Source organism: Mesoplodon bidens (genome assembly GCF_964165515.1).
Source record: "Mesoplodon bidens genome assembly, chromosome: 2".
NCBI lineage: Eukaryota > Metazoa > Chordata > Mammalia > Artiodactyla > Ziphiidae > Mesoplodon > Mesoplodon bidens.
Window position 1 is genome coordinate 80,657,534 of NC_138177.1, and position 21,451 is coordinate 80,678,984.

The following is a 21,451-nucleotide window of genomic DNA, read 5'->3' on the forward strand; positions in this document are numbered from 1 at the left end:
AATCATCACTTCCACTGACCGGGTCTCTTTCCTGGATTTCAGTAATACCTCATTTTGGGGGCTTTTAAACATTATTTGACTACTCCTTTCAATTTCCATCATCCGACTACTTTTATTCCACAAACTGTACCTGGTAGTCTCAAAGATTTCATTGGATTCAGTTACCATCTGTTTTGTAGCTCAGACCTCTCTCCTGAGGTCCAGACTTAGCTAAATTGGTGTCATATTTGGAAGTACTACAAGCACCTCAAATTTAAAAGAGATAAAACCAAACTGATTGGTTTTGTTGAAGAATGGCATTTGATTTCCTTAGTTTTTTTTTTTTTTTGGTTTGTTTGTTTGTTTTGGGGTACGCGGGCCTCTCACTGTTGTGGCTTCTCCCGTTGCGGAGCACAGGCTCCGGATGCGCAGGCTCAGTGGCCATGGCTCACGGGCCCAGCCGCTCCGTGGCACGTGGGATCTTCCCAGACCGGAGCACGAACCCATATCCCCCGCATCGGCAAGCGGATTCTCAACCACTGCGCCACCAGGGAAGCCCTGATTTCCTTAGTTTTATCCTTAGTTTTATCCTCATTCCTACAATTCCTTCCCTGCTTATTTCTGTATTACATCACTTATGCTTGAACTTCACCAGTACTATGTGCCACTCTTGAGATTTTTACTGTATGTTTTTAATTGATAAATTTATAAGTTTTGTCTTACCTTGTTAGATTTCAGTTCCATTAAGAGTATCAGCATCCTTACTGCATTTATCTCCTACCTCTTCCTAATGAATAAATACAACAAAACACATAAAGGAATTCTGACGAATCTCTCCCAATTATATTTTTACTGATAGATTTTTGAGTGCACTAACAGAAGTAGGAGTACCATGTTAACTCTTCTCATAATTTAAGGCAAAACTCAGAACAATTTCTTCTATCAAGTGTCATCTTCTTTCTGAAGCCTCCCCTTGGACCAGGCTGAAGCACCACAGTCATAACCACCCCACCTCCCCAATCTCGGCATTTGCTTCTTTAACACCTCAAACAGTGCATCATTTATTTATCTGCTACCCCATTAGCCCGTACACAACTTGAAGGCAAGATATATCTTTCTTTGAACCTTCAGTACCTAGCAGATGGCAGGGTTCAACAAACGTTTGCATATCGAATGCATTAATGAGGCCACATAGGTCTCAAAAGACCACTTACTGCCCTCTAACAGGACCGGGGAGGTCCCACTCGTAGAGAAACTTCTTAAAAGCTTGCCTCAGGACGGCCAGGATACGAAAGGCAACTCACTTGACTTCCTTCCAGTTTAAAAAACATTGCTACTAACATCCACGTAGGAGACTGTGCCTTCACGAAACCTGCGCAAACATTAGGTCTCCAGGGCAAATGCTAAAGCCAAGCCCCACCCCGTTCCTAACCCCGCGACCTGCTCTGCGAAGACCGGACGCCCCCAGGCACCGGCACAAAGGCCCGCCCCGAGGTCAAGTGCGCATGCGCAACAAGCAAAAACGCTGCGAATCTGGGACTTCCTCTCTGAGCAGATGTCACTCAAGACTAGACGGCTCCGCCCCTCTCAAGATGGCGCTGCACTCAATGCGGAAGGCGCGTGAGTGCTGGAACTTCATCCGGGCACTTCATCAAGGACCCGAAGCTGCTCCCGCTCCCCAGGTAAACGAAGCTGGCCCTTCTTCCACTAGTTTCCCATCCCGCTAGGTCCTTCTCATCCCTCTTTCCTCCCTCCGTTTGCTTCTCCCCTCCCGTTTCCTCTGCAGAGTACCAAACCCTTCCGCTCCTAAGGTCGATTTGCCCAAGACTGCCTTCCTACTCGGAGCGTGGCGACGTTGCAAGGATTTGCGGTGACGTAACGCGCCCCTGGTGGGAGGAACGCGCCGCCGCTTACCCACTTAGTGTCAGCCCCTCCCCCTCAGCACCCTGAGAGCGCCGCACCTCCGCTGTTGCCCGGCAACGCGGGAAGCCCAGCAGTGTCTGAAGTTATAGGATACCAGAGGTCCAGTCCCTCCGGCACTGCACACCTTGCTTTCATCCCGTTGCTGCTTTTACTCTGCTTTCCCTAATAGCAAGCCACGAGTCCAGCGGAGAAATTAGAGAAGATGTCTTGTTAGGAATCGACCCGTTTAAGTAGGTGCACCCTCTTGACGTCCTCCCTCAGGCAGTGCGGTACTTGAGCAAGTGTCAGTGCATCTTCCACTCTGATTTCTCCTCATTGCCGCGAAGTAGACCTGTATCTAGGAGGTTCTATGAAAGAATTTCAGCAAGCTGCCAAAGGCATCGTCCTGTCCTGGGAGCACTCCTGTTACCATTACTCTGTAGTGTTGAGAGCATGGACACGGCCTTCAACCCGTCCCGTCAGTATTTAGAATTTTACCCTCATAGCAAAAGGGAAAAACAAACAAACAAACAAACAAAAATATATATATACACACTCTTTCACTTATTCAGATATTTACTTCACCCAGACATTTACTAAACGTCTTGCAAGTGCAATCTCAGTGGTAGACACTTTGCCATACATCTCTTGGGAGATGGCTCTTGGGAACTAGGGAGATCTTAGAGATTCTGTGACTGTTAGGTGATTTCCTGGCATCCTTGCATATTCATTGTCATAATGTGTAAGTGTGAGGAGCATTTTGTATGGTAACTGGTGTATTAGAGCACTAGACTGAAAGTTAGGAAACTAGAAGTCAAGGGATTTGTCTGCCACTTGCTAGCTGTGTGGCATGACAAGTCATTTAATCTCGCTGGACTTATTTTCTTTAGCAAAATGGGTGGAGGAAGGGTTGGACTGATTGACAGTGTTCCTTCAAGCTTTGGAAAATCTATGGCTCCATGATTATGAAGCCAAAGTAAAGCAGTGAGATTAATTATGAAAAACAAGATTTAAGTTCAACTTGTTATTTTAATCATCCCATAAATTACTTAACTTTCTGTACCTAAGTGTTCTTCACTGATATGGGCCTCACAAGATTCTTGTAAGGATAGAGGATATTATGCTGGAAAGTTATTTGTCAAAACAACTATTTAAATGTTGTTTGAAATTTCAGGCAGCATTGTTAGGTAAAAATTGATTCAAATTTAGATAAATACATCAAATACTCCTCTCTTTGAAGTTTGAGGTTTGATTCTACAGAACCAGAATTGGTTATTGTATTTATGGCTAATAGTAGCATATTAGAACCTGTGGATTCAGAGTAACTGAGTCTTACTTTTTTTTTTATTGGAGTGTAATTGCTTTACAATGTTGTGTTAGTTTCTGCTGTAGAACAAAGTGAATCAACTCTATGTGTGTGTGTATATATATATATATATATATATATATATATATATCCCCTCTTTCTTGAGTCCTCCCCCACAAAGTAACTAAGTCTTAGACCCAAACTTCCTCTTGTAACAAACTCAAGAGTTGAGGATGTCATAAGAAGAAAAAAAACAAACTACAAAACCCACTAATGCTTGTCCTAGGGAGTTTAGGGCATTAAATCATTATAAATGCTAAAGAATAGAATTCTTAAATCTCTACTATTGTTTCAGCGGCATTTATGAACACAGTTATCTTAATCAACTGTTAATCTAGATGGTCTCAAGATGTAGAATTTCCAGAACAGATTAGTGTTTCAAAACCTTTAATTTAGCTTTGAGTAGAATATGAATTAAATGTAAGCAAGAGCACTTCTTAAAGCATAGTACTACATATAAATTAAAAAAATTTTTTATTGAAGTGTAGTTGATTTACAATGTTGTGTTAGTTTCTGGTGTACAGCAAAGTGATTCAGTTATATATGTATATATATTCTTTTCATATTCTTTTCCCTTATAGGTTATTACAAAATATTGAGTATAGTGCTGTGTGCTACACAATAGGACCTTGTTGTTTATCTATTTTATATATAGTAGTTCGTATCTGCAATCCCAAACTCCTAATTTATCCCTCCCCCACCCCCTATAATTTTCAGTCATTAAAAATGATGGTTTGAAAGACTAGTGCAGTCTTTTGAAAGACCAATTGAGAAAAGATATAAAATTGCATTCATAATGTAATTATAATATTATATTTGCAAATAAATATTTATATAAATATATGTACAAGAGAAAAAAAGACTGGAAGGAAACAACTATTCTTAACTTTTTTTGTTTCTCTTTGGTTTTCCTAAATAGTGGATTAAAAGTGATTTAAGTTTTCTTCTTTAAGCTTGCTGTATTTTTCACATGTTCTAAGTTGGAGATATATCACTTTCAGACCCAGAATAAAGTTTTAAAACATAAATCTTCAGATAAATGTATAGTCATTATATCATCTGTGATGTTGTAGCTCTCTGAGAGAGATATTTACTTGTCCCACAGTGCTGTTATTAAAATGGCCTTAGAAAAGTTATTAAAATGGCTTTGGAAAACTAAAAATTTATGGCCATTTTTCCTGTATGTATCTTCTTTTTCTCTTGAAATGCTTCCTTTGAAGTCAAAGAGATTTTGTGAACAGATGCAGAAATATGTGAAGGAAGAATTGGATCCTTAAACCAGATGCATTAGACATTTTTATGATATCTCATAACCTTTGTAGAAAACAAAAATTATTTTGCAGGGGTGGAAAGAAATGTATATTTATCACATGAGTGATTCTATCAAAAACTAACAAATAGCAATTTGCTTGTATTAGTTTTGGCTGCACCAGTTACTCCCTGAGGTGAAAAGCAAAAGCGTATGAGCCACAGCAATACTTTGCTAGAGTAATGCAATTCCTAGGTTGTTTTAACGTTTCCTTAAAAAAGCAAAATCTTGGGTAATAAGCTTGGCATTGGGGACCTTTAGTTATCTCAAGAGCAGGCTTTTGCCCCTCAAGGCTAAATGTAGAATCAAGTTAAAAATAAAAACTAGAGAGAAAACAGAAATAAAAGTGTATCAAGGCATACTCATTATGAGATGTCTACAATTTATATGAAAGTGATTTATTTTGCCAGGTGTTACCTCACAGAAAACCGATGAAGTCTGACAAGACGAGAGTAGTCACAGAGTCAGAGGAATGAAGATCTGACATGTTATGTTTAAACAATGATGGCGTTAGGTAAATTTAAGCCTGTCATCATTGACCAAACACAGAATCCAGACTTCTTTAAGCACTAACTCATGATTGTATTGTGCAAAGAGTGAAATATTGATGATTAGAAGACTTGTGCAAGAATATTTGTAATCATTCAGGTGCAGTGTAAAGTGTCCACATTTTTATCACAGTTGGACAACACACTTCATTATTAGCTGTCCCAACCTGGGTTTGGCCAGTATTAACATACTGTTTCTACTGTTTATGGCTGCTAAATGTAGCCATTCAATGAAGGAATTGTACCTGCAAAAAAATAGGCAATGTATTAAATTTTTTATCTTGTATTTAGTTCTCATAACAAGGCTTTTTAAAAAATTGCTCTCTTTTTTTTAGCATTTTTTAAATTTTAAAATAATTTGAGATACACAAAGTTGCAAAATTAGTACAGAGTATTCCTATATACCCTTCACCAAGCAGCTTCTTCTTGCACAATATAATACAATTATCAAAGCCAAGAAATTAAATTGAGACAATTTCAAATTTCACCAGTTTTTCCACTAGTCTCCTGGTTTATGATGAAATCTGGGATCCCATATTGCATTTAGTTGTAATGTCTCCTCCAATCTATGGCAATTCCTCAGTCTTTCATGACCTTGGCCTTTTTGAAGAGAATTGGTCAATTATTTTATAGAATGTCTCTCAATTTGGGTTTGTCTGATGTTTTCTCATGATTAGACTGAGGTTATGGATTTTGGCAAGAATACTCCAGCAGAGATATTGTTCACAACAAGGCTTTAAGGCAGGTATTAAGACCTTATTTTAAACATACGGAAAAAAAGTAAAAGACCTTATTTTAAACATACGGAAAAAAAGTAAAAACATATTTTACTTTTTAGTTAAGTAAAAGCTAATTAATTATGGAATTAAGATGGTAAAATTTACTGTTGGCATTTCACTCCATATTTTGCAATTATAATGTGTTATTATAGGTTTCTATGATCTTAATGGCATTAAACTGGGGTAATGTTCCCAGTGACTTTTCCCTTAGCTTTTCTCTGCCTTGTATTGTTCATCCAACATGCAACATGAACTACTCAGCTTGGAAAGCTATCAGGAGCTGCTATGGCCATCTGGGAATTTTACTAGTTGCTAACTGTGCCAGTTTGATCAGGCTACCTCATCTCTCTGTGCTTTTCTTAAATAAGGTTGTTGCGTGGATCCACTCTAAAGCTCCTTTTAAGCTTAGTCTATGAGTCCATTTGTTTAAAATGCTTTTTAGGTTGATTTTCCTTGTGAACTGACTTAGCTCATTCAAAGCAAGAATTATTTCAATTTGGAAATCTCTTTGCGTAGCTGATGGAAACGACTGATGGTAACTGCTAAGAATATAGAGGAGGAACAGTTGATAAATGCTGAGCATTTATGCTAGCAAGTCTTATGGCAGCCACAGCCAGGAAATTATGAAGAGGGTGAGGCTGCTGACCCCCAGATCCTTTCTCAGTATACCTGTTGCATGGCTGCGGGTTACAGAACTGTCCACGGAGGCTTACGCATATATATAAGATATATATATTTGTATATTTAAGCCTGTATGCATGCATATCCCAGTGTCTTTCAGAGAAGGAACTAACATTTAACTAAGGCTTGTTATGTGCTAAGGCTTCTTGCTATGTACTATACATGCTTTATCTTATTTACTTCTCACAAAGATCCTGTGGATATTATTCTGTCCATTGTATAAAACAGGAAACAAAGGCTCTGAGAGATTATTTAGTAATTATAAATTATTCTGGTAATTTTCCCAAGTCAGAGAGCTAGTAAATGGCAGTGCCAGGATTCACTCTCAGCCTTGCCTGTGCTTTTCCCACTCGACCAGTAGTAGTCTCTTATCAAATAAAATCTTATGTGAATCCCTCTTAGATAAAACAGATGAAAGTAGAGCTTTTCCGATTTAAGGAATAGAAAAGTAGCTACAGCCCTGCTTGCTTGGCCCCTCCCAGCCCCGCCTACCACCTTCCCTCCACATACAACCAGGGACCACCGAGATGGTGCCACCACGGTGTTGGACTTCTTAAGATGAAGTCTGAAAAATACTTCAGCTTCCTTAAACATCCTAGTGAGTTTGTTGGCTTAGGACCACATATGATGGATGGATTATTTTTAAGGAGCTACTCTGTAAATTAGTACTTTGGGAGTACTTACTTTGGTATGTATGTATTCTATCAATAAAATGCAACCTTTCTTCGTTTATCTTAAGCTATGAGAGAACTTGAGATAATAGCAATCAGTTTTCTTTCCTTCCTTCCTTCCTTTCTAACTTCTTTCTTTCATTCCAAACACAGCTTACTTCTGCATAATATGCTGATGTTTGTGCACAAAGATGATGCTATGGACCACTCCGTCATTGTGACGAACCTGGCCTCAAGTCTCCTCCCAGAGAGCACTTACTCCAGTTCTGCTCTTGATTCTGTTTTACCACCACCAATCAGGGGTTCAGGAATTTCTCTTCTAGAGACTGCAGCATGAGGCCTAAGCCTTCTTCCTGAATTTCCACCGTAGAAATGTACTCACTTAGCATAGAAGTTGCTCTGGCCATGTGAGACACTAGAGGCAGAGAGTTAATTTATAGGCACAGAGATGATACACTGACTCCAGCTTGACTGAATTTAACTCTGCTCAGCCATTTACAGTTTTCTGTCTATATCATTTCTTAGCAATACCCTATCTTTTATTCCCAGTCAAAGGCTTAACACTTTTTCTTAACTTCCCTGCTTACTGAACAAAGTAAGGTCATACCTAGGTTCGTACCACCCCATCACCTGACTTCTAATGGTCCTGTAATCATTTACCAAAATTCGTCTACAACTCTCTTTTTTCTTGGCACTCAGCCTTCCTTGCATTGAACCTACTTCTGGTTGGCTAAGAACTACCTTTTTTGTTTGTTTTGTTTTATTTTGTTTTTGTTTTATTGGAGTATAGTTGCTTTATAATGTTGTGTTAATTTCTGCTGTACAGCAAAGTGAATCAGCTATACATATACATATATCCCCTCTTTTTTGGATTTCCTTCTCGTTTAGGTCACCAAAGAGCACTGAGTAGAGTTCCCTGTGCTATACAGTAGGTTCTCATCAGTTATCTGTTTTATGCATAGTAGTGTATATATGTCAATCCCAATCTCCCAATTCATCCCACCCCCCTTTCCTCCATGGTATACATACGTTTGTTCTCTACATCTGTGTCTCTATTTCTGCTTTGCAAATAGGTTCATCTGTGCCATTTTTCTAGATTCTACATATATATGTTAATATACGACATTTGTTTTTCTTTTTCTGACTTACTTCACTCTGTATAACAGTCTCTATGTCCATCCATGTCTCTGCAAATGGCACAGTTTCGTTCCTTTTTATGGCTGAGTAATATTCCATTGTATGTATGTACCATATCTTCTTTATCTCTTCCTCTGTCGATAGGCATTTAGGAGAACTGCCTTTTTGATTGCCCTTTTGTCTCTTCAAAAGCACAGTCGAACTACCCTGATTTCTAACCCACAGAGGTTCTCACAACTTCCACTTTTACATTCCCTGCCCTCTAGGCTGGGACACCAACCTGGGGACAGACAGAGATGTCAGTTTCTCCTTCACATTCCTGTCCTGGTGTTCTGGCTGTGACTCTATAGTGCCAGGCAACTCCATCATGGATGGAGCCCTGAATGACCTTGTTTAAGGTTCTTGGGATAATAGTTGTAGATTTTTCATCAAGGCATTCAAAAACATAAAATAAAATAATAAATCTCACCTTGTAAAACATTTTCAAGTGGAATCTATCATTTCCATTAATAATAATATTCTGTTCTAATACAACACTTTGTAGTTTTCAGAATGCTTCACATATTCTCATTTAATCCTGAGGACACAGTGTTTCACTCTTTAGCCATCTAAAACTTTTACTCATTGATTAAGTTTTCATTATATCGTCCCATTTTTTTTACCAGTTTTATAGTGATGATTAATCTAAATAAGTAAATATCAGTATTCTTTAAAGTTTTAGTTCAGTGGATATTATTTTCTTATTTGTACTAAAGTTGAATTAACATTTAATTCATTTTGGGGCCCTGGTCTGATAGGACTGTGATAATTTCAGTTATTACTAAATATGATGATGGCAGGGGGAGATGGTACCAGCACATATTTATAGAATGCTTACCATGTACCAAGCACGGTTTGAAGCACTTGACATGCATTAGCTTATTTAATCCTAACAACCCGATGAGGTGAGTGTTAATATTAGCCCCATTTTATAGATGAGGATACTGAGAGGTTAAATAACTCACCCAAGGTCACATAGCAAGTATTAGAGCCAAGATGTAACCCCAGGTAGTCTGATTCCAAATTCTGTGTATTAAGTGTAATAAAATACGTTAAATTCTGAAACAAATTACCCATGTTAATATGCTGATAACTGCCATGCAAACTTTCAAATCTGTTCCATGAAAGCCATTTATATATCTTGCCATGGTGACATGCAGAGTAGAAATTACAAATCATCCTTTGTTGTTGCTGTTCCTACAGTCTTGTTTGGCTCAATGAATTATGAGAAAGGAGCAAAGCTGCCTTGTAAATTTATCTCTGTGTCTCTATTTGGCTACTGCCACTAGGATTACCCTGTGTAAAATAAGGGCTTTTAACACATAAGTCCCAAGGTGCATGCAGGAAGTTGTATTTATACACAGTCTATAGCTAAAAGGTCAACCTGTCCGCCGCCTTGCAGGCAGAGGGAAGGTGGTGAGTGCTGAAGCTTACGGATGGCGAGGGGACCACTATCTAGGGTCTAGTTGGGATTTATAGCTAGAGTACTTTCTTCAAAAGTAACAGAGGTGCAAAGTGAGAAGATGGGAAAGATTAAAGTAATTAGTGTTATGGGCCATTTCAACAAGGGATAAGTAAGAATTTTATTCTAAAAGATTCTCATTCCAAAAGTTCTTAGAGGAGTCTGTAATTAATTGAGTTAAAGTGAATTATTACCAATTAGTACATTAATTGGGATGCTGTTGAGCCTTTACAATTGGCAACAATGAACACTGAGTTTATTTTATACTCCAGACAAAGGGCTTCTCATGAACATTTTCTATACTCCCATGAACATTTCCTATACTCCCATGAACTTTGCATGGACCATTCTATTTTATATTCATTCAGCCTCACTCTTACTATATTACTTTGGGCCCCTTTTGGGAAAATAGGAGAATGTAATTGTGAAGGGAAATGGAGCTGTTTACTTAAATCCCTGATTTGGATTCCTGTCCTCCCATGGGGAGAATGGTCTGAGCAGCCAGTTAATAAATTTACTGGAAGAGAGAAGAGCCTCTTGGGCTGGGGTAAGTGTGTAGCATGAAGGTGGAGTCCCAGGGGAGATGTTAAGGACCAGACTACATGGAGCCCTTGCCAAATCCGGGGAGACAGCCAGGATGGCCCCCCGTGGTTACTGGTTACCTGGCCATCTTTGTTGTGAAGGGAAGTACTTCTGTGCAGGCAAGGTTGGCTTCTCCCATGGCTGGCATGTTTCCAGACACCCCCATGCCACCAAGCTGTGAAACTCAGTAACCCAGAGAAAAAAGTGTCTAAAGGATCAACAGTCACATGAACATCATACTTGTCTTTTTTTTTTTAATTTAATTTATTTTATTTAATTAATTTATTTATTTTGGCTATGTTGGGTCTTCGTTGCTGTGAGCGGGCTTTCGCTAGTTGCGGTGAGCGGGGGCTACTGTTCGTTGCATTGTGTGGGCTTCTCACTGCGGTGGCTTCTCTTGTTGCGGAGCATGGGCTCTAGGCACGCGGGCTTCAGTAGTTGTGGCATGCGGGCTCAGTAGTTGTGGCGCATGGGCTAAATTGCTCCGCGGCATGTGGGATCTTCCCAGGGCTTGAACCCGTGTCCCCTGCGTTGGCAGGCGGGTTCTTAACCACTGTGCCACCAGGGAAGCCCTGTACTTGTCATCTTAAAGTTGACTGACTTCTTACTAAGAGGAAGTGTGGTAAAGCAGAAGGGGCATGGCTTTTGGGATCAGTCAGGCCTGGCTCCACTACATGCTAACTGTGTGATGTCAGGCAAGTTACTCAACCTCACTACGCCTCAGTTTTCTCGTCTGCACAGTATTAATAGTAATACTCACATGGTAAGAACTTTATGTGGATTTGAGATTCTGCCATATGTATAAAGGCCATTGGCCAGTGCACAGCACCTAGTGGGTCCTCTGTGCTTGATGATGATTATTTCTTCAATAATATATAATTCTCCTCAGCAGCCTTTCTCTCCTCTACCCTTATCAATCTTAATAGCCTTTGATTCCTCCCATCCCCACACTATCCTCCCCCTACCCTGCAAAATAAAATCAGTCTGACCAGATTAACCTCCCAAAAGCAGTGTGCTAATTATGTTGTTCCCTTGCTCAGAACCTTTGGGAGCTTCTCATAAAGCTTAGACTCCTTATACCCCCACCTTCAAGACCTTCCACAGCCCAGATCCAAAATACTTCTCTAGGCCATTGCTGTCCTACATGGATCCTATGCCCTGGCGTTAAGAGAATTTCCAAGTTTGCTCAGAGCTGTTTCCTTTTGCTTCTTTGTTAATGTCACTGTCTCTTCTTGGAAAGACCTTTCTTCCCATTCTAATTTGTCTGTATGCCACCATTTTTAAAAATAAAAAACAAGCAAACAACAAAAACAAAACTCATAGATAGGTTCCAGAAAACTGTTCTTAAGCTGGAAATGATTGCTCCCATTTTGAAATTTTACAGGACTTTGTACCTTCCTTATAGAAATTAACAAATCCTGCCTTATATTCTCTCTGTTTATAGACATTTGCTTTAGCACAGATGGAGAGCCTGGGTTTTTTTTGTTTTGTTTTGTTTTTTTGTTTTTGTTTTTTTATTTAGACCTTTTGTGAACACTCCAGCAGGAAATAGTTTATGATACATACGTTGTTCCACAGGTGCAGCCTCAGGCTGCCACTCAGCAGGCCAACCTCACCAGGGGAATGTTCCTGGAGGCCTCCCCCAGTTGTGAAAGACGGAACAGGAAGAATTCTTCCTGTTGAGCCCTGGCTATGATAACTAAATGTGAGAGAAAATGAGTTATTACTTAAACCTTTGGCATAATAATTCCTGTAACAGAAAGAGGTCAATAAGTATCTTTTGAGTGAATGAATTCAGTGAAAAATAAATCTAATAAGGCATGAGAAAGTTCATACCATTGGCATTTAGCCTACTGTTAATTTAAACCACACACTTTTATGTATATTTTTATGTATTGAAATACAGAAGATTTTCAGTGTTCACTGCATTTAATAAGTGATCTTATTATTGCCTAAAATATCCAGATGTTTATAAGTGACTGGGAGATAATACTGGTTTCATTTCAATAATTTTCCAAGTAGGCTGTGAATTTCCAACTTGTTGCTATAACTGACTTTTACTGTCACTCTGGCCCTAATTGTATTTTTCATAGGTGTATCTAACTATACTGGGGTTTGCTACCTCTATATATTATACTAAAGATTGTAGACTGAGGATTAAGATGAGAAGTTTTTATTTTTTTTATTTTTTTTATTTTTTTTATTTTTTTTTTTTTTTATTTTTTTTTTGCGGTAGGCGGGCCTCTCACTGTTGTGGCCTCTCCCCTTGCAGAGCACAGGCTCCGGATGCGCAGGCTCAGCAGCCATGGCTCACGGGCCCAGCCGCTCTGCGGCATGTGGGATCTTCCCAGACCGGGGCACGAACCCGTGTCCCCTGCATCGGCAGGCGGACTCTCAACCACTGCGCCACCAGGGAAGCCCGAGAAGTTTTTATTTTGAGCTTAGTTTTGCCTCAAGAGGCTGTCTGGTTCAATAAATGAGCATATTATCTATACAACAACCGACATTGTGCTTTATCAAGAGTATGCTTTCAACTCATGAAGGAAGTAAAAGGCTCATTTATTGTGGCAACATTGCCTTTTTTCTTAGTTGTTCATTTTAAGTCCCTTTAAAGCAACCTGTGAAGGCATGCCTAGGACCTTTACTCTCTAGATTTTGGTATGCTCTGCAAAGGTATAGAAAACAGCCCTAAGTCTCACTGCACTGTTCTACTGTGTAGACGGGCCATTTATAAGCTTCCCATCTAGTGCTATTTCATTTTTCTTTGCACCATGATAAGAGTAGAGTAGTATGATTCAAGAATTTATGTCTACAGTACAAAGAACTTACATTTTCTTCTTTTAAAGTGGGCTAGTGGCATTTTAGTAGTTAAGGAAAGTTTATTGTCATGCTTGCTTACCAATTTATCATTTACATGTTTAATAAGACCCGAAATCAACCTAGCCTAATCATAGAACGGTTATAGAATGTCATGTCTGTTAGACGGGGTTTGATTGCAGCATCTTCCTGATAAGTCCGTGACTATAGTGGCCAAACATCTTGTTAAACCCAGAACCAGTTGTACCCATCAATCTTTAAAATGTCTTGGAAATTCCAATGTTTCAGCATCCACATGACATCTCCCACATTGTTTTTCACATTCTAAAATGGAACAGAAATTCTTTAGCAGACCATGTGTCCTTAATTTTGATTGAGAATATATTAACATATCTATGACTCAAAATAGAGACACAGCTTATCCCTTCATCTTATTTTTCTGTCTAAATAGCAGACTTTTGGTCAGTCTTCCATGACTCCTGTCTTCCTGAGAGTCAAATGCCTGCCTTTACACGGACTGTGGAGGTAGGGTCATCCAGCTTCCATGTGGACCACATGTTAGAAGGGATGGGGAGAGAGAGGAGTGGCTCTTCAAAAAAAAAGTAACAAAGCCAAGACCACTGAGGGGAGTACTGTCAGCTGAGTAGCACTTAAATTTATGTCTTTAGAGAGATCATCAAGAAAAGCCTGTAAAGTGGGAAAATTTTTTAAAAATCAGGGGGTTTTAACCCTTTGTAGTCTCAAATTGAGAGAGAGACCAGTGTTGAAAAATCCAACAAAGAGAGAGATGAGTGAAGAATCATTAGAGTGTGGATCTAAGGATCAAAGGGCTAGAGAATTTCAAAGAGAAAATGAAGAGCAAGATAGTGCTATTGGGGGGGGGTGATGAACTGGGAGATTGGGATTGACATATATACACTAATATGTATAAAATGGATAATGAATAAGAACCTGCTATATAAAAAAATAAATAAAATTCAAAAAAAAAGATAGTGCTATAGTATGATAAAGACTAAAAATTATCCCTTAGAGTTTATAATTGGTGTATCACTAATGATATTAACAACAACAACAGCTTTAGAAGAGTTATTGGTGCAGATTAATGATGGTGAGATGAGAGGTGAGGAGGTTTGAGGAGCCTGAATGAGAAGGAGGTGCCAAGAGAGGGAGAAGGGAGCTTTAAAGAATGGCCTGACCAAGAGAATTTTTTGGAGGTAGGATCTTTTAGGATGGATCAAACTTGAGCATGATTATAGGAGCCAGTGAAGATGGAGAGACTGAAGATACAGGAAGAGATGGAAAGAAATGGAATCCAGAGCAAATGATTGAACACTAGGCGAGACAGATCAACTCTGAGACTAGGAGAAATAGCTGTGGGTCTAGATGAGTTTGCTGGGAATGGGATGGGAAATTCAGGAACTCTAAAACCTGATGGATATAATTCTCTCAGGAGGCTTCAGTCCTGAGATGATGGAATAAGTTAGTGCTTTAGTAGATGGGTACTGAAGTCAGACTGCCTGGGTTCAAAGTCAGGTTCTTCTACTTGGTTACTGGAAGTCATTGGGCAAGTTACTGAACATCTCTACCTCATTTTCTTCATCTGTAAGATGAGTTAAAAGCTTGACCTCTGTAGGCAGACTGCCAGATTTGGAGCTAGTAAGCTCCCCCACTAGCTAGCAATATGGCCTTGGCAAGTCACTTAACCTTTCTGTGCCTTAATTTCTTCATCTGTAAAACGGAGACAATAATAGTGTCTACCTCACAGAATTACTGTGAGTATTAAATGAGTTAATATTTATAAGTGTCTAGAATAGTACCAGACACATTGTGAGTACTATAAGTTTTTAAAAATTGTTCAATAAGCAGTGTTGAGAGTTGAGGGCCTAAGGAACTATAACTTAAATTTATAGGGAGATTCTGCATTGTTTTAAGATTTTTCACCTAAAGTGCTCAGCTACCAAAGTATATAAGTGAAGAATGAACTTTCTAGACTTGATCCAGGATTGGAGTTTTTTCATGGCTGTCAAGACATTATTTATGGCAAGGGGAGTTGAGGTTGCTAATGAGAGCATAGTCCACGTGATTGACCTTGGGGGCCAGGCTGGGTAGGGAAGAAGAGAGATCAGATAGGGACCGCTGCACCAGGAGAGAATGGAAAAATCAAAGGCTCTGGTTTCTAAGTGAGCTTGGAGAGCAAGTATAGTGGGAATAAAAGCATGAAGGAGTTGAACGGCAGAAGGTCATAGACTGAGTAGAATATTGACATTTATGATTTCAAAAACAGAGGAATTCTGGGTGATGACAAGGTCCAGGGTGTGACCATGGGACCAGGTAGTTGAGGTTGAAGAGTTCAAACATGTTTTGAATGCTAGAATATTGGATGGGTAATCTCCCTGATAATTGAACTCTTTCAGATGATGGAAGTTAGGGTAGAAAGAGAGCCAGCTTGCTAAGCCTTTAATCAATTTAGGAGGTGGGGAGAATACAACAAAGTGCTGAGTAAGTGTAAACATCTATTCTCCCATTTATATAGTCATGTCAGACATTTTGGACCATTTGTACCAATGTTTCCTGAACTATTAAAAGATTCTGTTCAGTATATTATTTGGATATGTCACCTGGTGAAGTATGTCCTCATTTCTAATTCATGGGAGTAATAAGGTCATGAATATTGTACATATATTGATATATTAACAAATATTGAGCACTTACTATGTGCTAAGTGTTGGAGATAAACCAATGAAGAACACAGACAAAATCTTACATTCCAGAGAGAGAGACAAGTAATTAAAATATATAGTATGTTAGATGATAATGGCTGATATGGAGAAAACTAAAGCAGGGGCAGGAGATGGTAACTGCCACAGGGTATTACAGTTTTAAATTGGGAAGTCAGCAAAGGCTTCTAAGAAGGTGAGATCTGAGAAAAGACCTGAAGGTGGTGAGAACATATACAAGGTAGATATCTGCGGGAAGATGGTGCCAGGCAGAGGAAACAAAAATGGAAAGGCCATGAGGTGGGAGACTTACCTGGCATGTTTGAAGACCAGCAAGGAGGCCAGTGTGGCTTGAGAAGAATGAGCATTTTCTTTATTTTACAAATACTATATAGTACTAACTATGTTGGACAATTTTCTAATTACTTTGTACATATTAACTCATATAATGCTCAGAACAACCCTATAAAGCAGTGCTATTATTGGCCCCATTTTACAGATGACGATCTGTAAAACAGATGTTAAGTAACTTGTCACACTGACAACAAAATGCAGATAGTTAAAAAGGGAAAGGAGCCAGGGTCTTAACCTGAGGTTGGTTTTGCATTATGCTGTGCATTATAGTAGTAGGACATGAAGTCACATGGCTCATAGGAAGGTGGAAGTAGAGAAGTCAATTGTATAGAATCTTAGAAGCAACTGTAAAGACTTTATCTTTTACTAGGATTGAGTTGCAAAGCCATTAGAAGTCTTTGTTTGGCGAAAGAACGTGGGCTGACACAAGTTTTTAAACTTCACCCTGGCTGTTATGTTAAAAATAGAAGAGCACGATAGAAGCAACGTCTTGTAGTTAGACGTTAGCACAAGATCCGAGAAAGGGATGATAGTGGCTTGGACAAGGATGAGTAGTAAAGATGGTTTCATCAAAGATGAGAAGTGGTCACATTCTTGATATTTATTTTAAAGAATATAGAGCCAATGAGATTTTTTTTTTACTGATTTGATGTAGGATGGGAGGAAAGAGTCAAGATGGATTCCAAGGTTTTTGGCTAGAGCAACTTGAAGAATGAATTTGCCACTTACAAAGATGGTAAAGTCATCAAGAGGAGTAAGACTTTGGGGGTGGGAGGGAAGATCAGGAGTTGAGTTTTAGACGTGTGGAGTTTAGATGCCTAGTGAACATTTAAGTGGAGAAGTCAGGTAGGCAGTTGGATGTATGAGACCAAACCTCAAGAGATGTCTAGATAGAGATATAAACTAGTAAGTCTTCAGACTGCTTAAAGCTATGAGATTGGGTGTGATCATTTAGGCAGTGTTTTTGGAAAGAGAAAAGATGTCCAAGTACTGAGCCTTGAGCATTTCAACATTAAGAGATTGGGATGATGAGAATAACCAGCCAAGATAGTAGTAGCCAGGTAGGTAGGAGTCCAGTTCACACACACACGTGCTTGCAGGTGCATACATGCACACCATATATCATATATGAAGATAGAATGATCAGGAGTACCAGCTACTTTTCTTCACTGATTACTTGCAGGAAAATTTGATTTTTCTACGTGCAGGAAAATTTAATTGGGAAGCCACATTATTAAATAAGGTAGCTTGATGGGTGTGGAATCAGAACAAAGTGTGGGAGGGTGTTCATTGGATCACCTCATTGGCTAGTGTAATTAAGCTACGATAACTCAGCTCCGTCCCCATTTTGGAACATACATGCCCCTTGGGCAATATATTCCTGACAGTTGTCATAGCACCATTTCCCTTGGACATCGCTTTAAAACACATGGCCTAAGTTTTCCCAAGAGAGCTGCTTTTTCTAAGCTTCCACCCCTCCAGGAGGCATATTCTTTCTTTAGATATGTTAATATACCTCATCTTGTTTCCATTAAGTCTTGTCCTCAGAGTTCTTCTACTTTTGGGGGGGCATCACTATTTCCTTTCATTAAAATATGGACCTTCTACCTAGCAAAATATGTACATAAATTCTCAAAACTTTTTGTACAGTTTTACAAGTCCATGAACCCAGGTTAAGAACTCCTACTTTAAGTTGACCTATCTGTTTTGTTGACTCATGGAAGGTAAACTTACTCTCTTCTTTCAAAGCCCACTTCCTTATTGTCTCCTCTACCACTTACTAATTACAAAGCTGGTCTTATGATCTACACCATAGGACTTTTGTGTGAAATTGTTTCATAGTGAATTATTTCTGGTACTTCAGCAAGTGAAATCTCTTGTCTGAAGAGTGAGGTAGACTGTCATACCATATGCCTCTGTGTTCAAATGGCTTCATAGTGAAGTTCTAGTGTATGCTTATACAATAACATAAATGTGTAAGGCTCATGATAGCCAATTCTGAAATTCAGCCTTTAGTGGAGGGTGTGTGAATCTTACTATAAAATGCTGCTGCTTAAACATTTAAGTATATATATATATATATATATATGTATTATTAAAGTTTGAAGGAAATAGAGGAAGATCGAAAATATTTGCTTGAAAGGTAAAAAAAAAAAAAAAACTGTCTAGAATATTAAGAGCAACACCCATCTGAACTTCACAGAAAGTGTCATGAGAGTGCCAGTGATTAGAACTGATCAGATATTTGGCTGTCCTTTTCAACCAGAAGATGGATTTAAACCAGATTACCACATCCACGGTTTAGTTTTGAAGACAGGAAAAAAAAAAAGCCAATTATTTGTCTCTTTTTTCAAAGGCCTTTTTTGTATTGTAGATCCCTGAGAAGCTGGTAGAGAAGCCAGGCTTTCACATCCATTAAGGTTAGCTCTGAAACTGTTGAATTTGATCTCTTCCATTTGCCATCTGGATACAGTAGAGAAAAAGCTATTCTGCACTGGGTTGCTGGACACCATCCAGAAAATAATATGTCAGGGGCATCAAAGGCTTGAGGCACTTGGTCCAGTCTGTCTAATGATCACAGGCAGGATCTGCTCTCCAGTTTTGTAGTATGTTTTACTTTTGCAGTGACATATATATCCCAGTAAGATAGATCACAAGGATTACTGCCAACTTGTCAAAGCTAGGATTCTTCCATCAGACACTTCAAAAAAAGGGCCAGTTTTAACTGGGCAAAGCTTGATTCCCAAAACTGAGGAAGCTCCATCTCATCACAACCTATACCCTTTCTTATGGAGAGCACTTAATGCAAGGAGGATTTTAATTCCTAGATTGTTTCATCTCACACCCAAATGCCAAATTTAAAGTCTCCTTAAAATTGACCTCATTTAAAGTCGTATTCCTTACCCTTTTTATATGTGGGCTCAGTATCTGGCCAGCTAATGACCATGCTGGCAGCTTTCCAGGATTCTGACAACCACATCTCATTATTCACACCAACTGGAGCCAATTGTGGCTGGATTTTTTTTTCTTCTTTTTATTCTGTTATTTAAAAATGTGGATAGGAAGCAACAGCAAGCAATGGCATGTCGTTTGGTCTCCTCTGGGACTGGGGAGGAGTCTTGCATAATAGGACCTGTAATATCAGGGAGCATATGGCTGTGTTTTAAGGTAGCTGGAGGCCATCTAGCTCTAAGCTCTGATACAGCAAGCTTAGTTTGGGTCTTTGCAGGATGTACTTAGGGATCAATTTATAGCTTCTGCAGTAGGTAAAATCGTAGGGCAATTGCCGTTTTGCCTCTTACGCCAGGAAGGGGTGGCAGGAGGAGTTTCAGAGCCCTAACCATGGACATTACTTTTCTTTGCGGACAGGAATGGTCGACAAGCTGACCCTAAATACTAGGGCCACTCCCAAGTCTCCCACGCTGACCTAGGAAGCTGGAGAATCCCTGTCTGGGTTCTAGCCAGCTACTAAAGGGAGTGTCGTGGACAGCAACACTCTGGTTGTGTGCCTTGTGCCAAAGTTATTATTTATTCTGCTCCAAACTAGTACTGTCTGCACGCTCATCTTATCATCCAGGGACTTTACTCTCAGAATCTTCCTGTTCTTCTTTTCTCTCTTCAGATATGGTATTGAGAACAACAAATAGTTCTCCTACACTAAGAATCACATACATCAAGCAAAGCAGTGTTGATGACTCTTAGCAGCATTATCCCTGCTAAGCTTTGTGCACAGGCTCACAACTTCTCAGCTTCCATTTGGTCACTCCCAGGCTGGACTGTCCCTTTCTGTAGTTGGCGAGTTGTTTTTCCTATAGTTTTTGCCTGCTCTGAGATCCCCTCCCTGGCTTAAAAACAAAATAAGGGAAAGGCTGTGATGTCAAGTCATTATTAGAGCCAGACTTCTGGCTCTAATAATGACTTGACATCATAGTGATTTACCCGCTCTGTGCCTTAGTCACCTTACCTGTAAAATGGGACTAGTCATAGCACCTACTATTTTGTTGTTAAAAGTTTGTTGTGACAGTTAAGCAAGGAATGTGAATAAAAGAGCCTGGCACAGCAGAGTGCTCAATATACATTTACTACTGTCGTTGTTATTGTTATTATTATCTGATGTACTTTAGTATGAATGGATTTCATCATTTTTACCTCAACCAAGTATTTAACATTTTGAGCCCTTTGTTATTTATTGAACATGAAAAGATTTTTGAGTTCTGCCAAAAGAATCACAGGGATTTGCAAGCAGGACAGATTGGAGCAAGGGAGGTCCTTCAGGTCACATTATTGCCCTGGTGGCTTTAAAGCTGCAGCAGGGCATAGTGTGTTGGAGGAGCTGAGTGGCCCCATTCCCTGCTGGAAGGTAAGCTCCAGGGTGCAGGGATTACATCTTTTCCTTCACCGTTGTCTTACCAGCATCTAGAATAGTGCCTGATCTCAGCTCAGGCCCTCACAGACTCCTGTGATTTATTTTTTAAGATATTTATTTATTTTTGTCCTTTAAAAAATTTTTTTACTACCATTATCCGTCTGGACCCCTTCTTAGTTTTAAAGAATCCCCTCTGAGTGAGCTTTGGTGGATATGGTGGCCTATGAGAATTAAAATACTGTTTTATTATCAACTTAGCATGGGCCTGATACCCCAGTGTGTAGCTCTGGTAGACTTGATTAGGCCCGAGACTCTTTACCTAAATCCAAACCCAAAAGTTGGGATGTGAGTTACCAGCTGCCCGTGATAGAGGGTGCAAAAGATCAACTTGATCTACCGAATGAGGGAAGAGAGAGTCTGGGGAGCCAGATCTGGCCCCCAGGCAGGCTTATAGGGATGACAGAAAGGGCAGGATTCATCTGGTAACAAACATGACCCAGGCACAGTCCTTGAAGCTGATCAGTTCAATGAGCCGTTCTTTGACCCAAGTAGAGAACAAGAACAGGGGAAGAAGGGACGCTCTCCTTTCAGTGAGCATTACCTGTCATAGCAGAAATAAGTTGAAAGCTGCTGCTATGTGGTAGGACCCCATTTAGCAGGTAAGAATAGAAAATCAGGAACCAACAGAGATAAAATTGGAGATACCAGATAGGCTAAAATATAAGCAACACTGTAGTTTTGT

At 39.5% G+C, this 21,451-nt stretch overlaps 2 protein-coding genes across 3 annotated transcripts in view; one reads left to right on the top strand and one right to left on the bottom strand.

Annotated features, from left to right (window-relative positions):
• Positions 1–1,431, bottom strand: part of HAO2 (hydroxyacid oxidase 2) — a 223,515-nt gene extending 222,084 nt beyond the window's left edge. Inside the window, exons 1-2 of one of the 2 annotated variants that reach the window (XM_081257134.1) lie at positions 1,284–1,431; positions 703–766 (exon numbers count right to left, since the gene is read on the bottom strand). In XM_081257134.1, the coding sequence (XP_081113260.1) occupies positions 703–738 (36 nt within the window). In that variant the 5' untranslated portion in view covers positions 739–766; positions 1,284–1,431. Of the gene's footprint in view, positions 1–702; positions 767–870; positions 1,247–1,283 lie in introns of those variants that run through there. The other variant, XM_081257135.1, reaches the window with a different exon arrangement.
• A 96-nt stretch (positions 1,432–1,527) lies between these two features.
• Positions 1,528–21,451, top strand: part of WARS2 (tryptophanyl tRNA synthetase 2, mitochondrial) — an 86,199-nt gene continuing 66,275 nt past the window's right edge. The window contains exon 1 of the mRNA XM_081223628.1: positions 1,528–1,661. Coding sequence (XP_081079754.1) covers positions 1,572–1,661 — 90 coding nt within the window. The 5' untranslated portion in view covers positions 1,528–1,571. The remainder of the gene's footprint in view (positions 1,662–21,451) is intronic.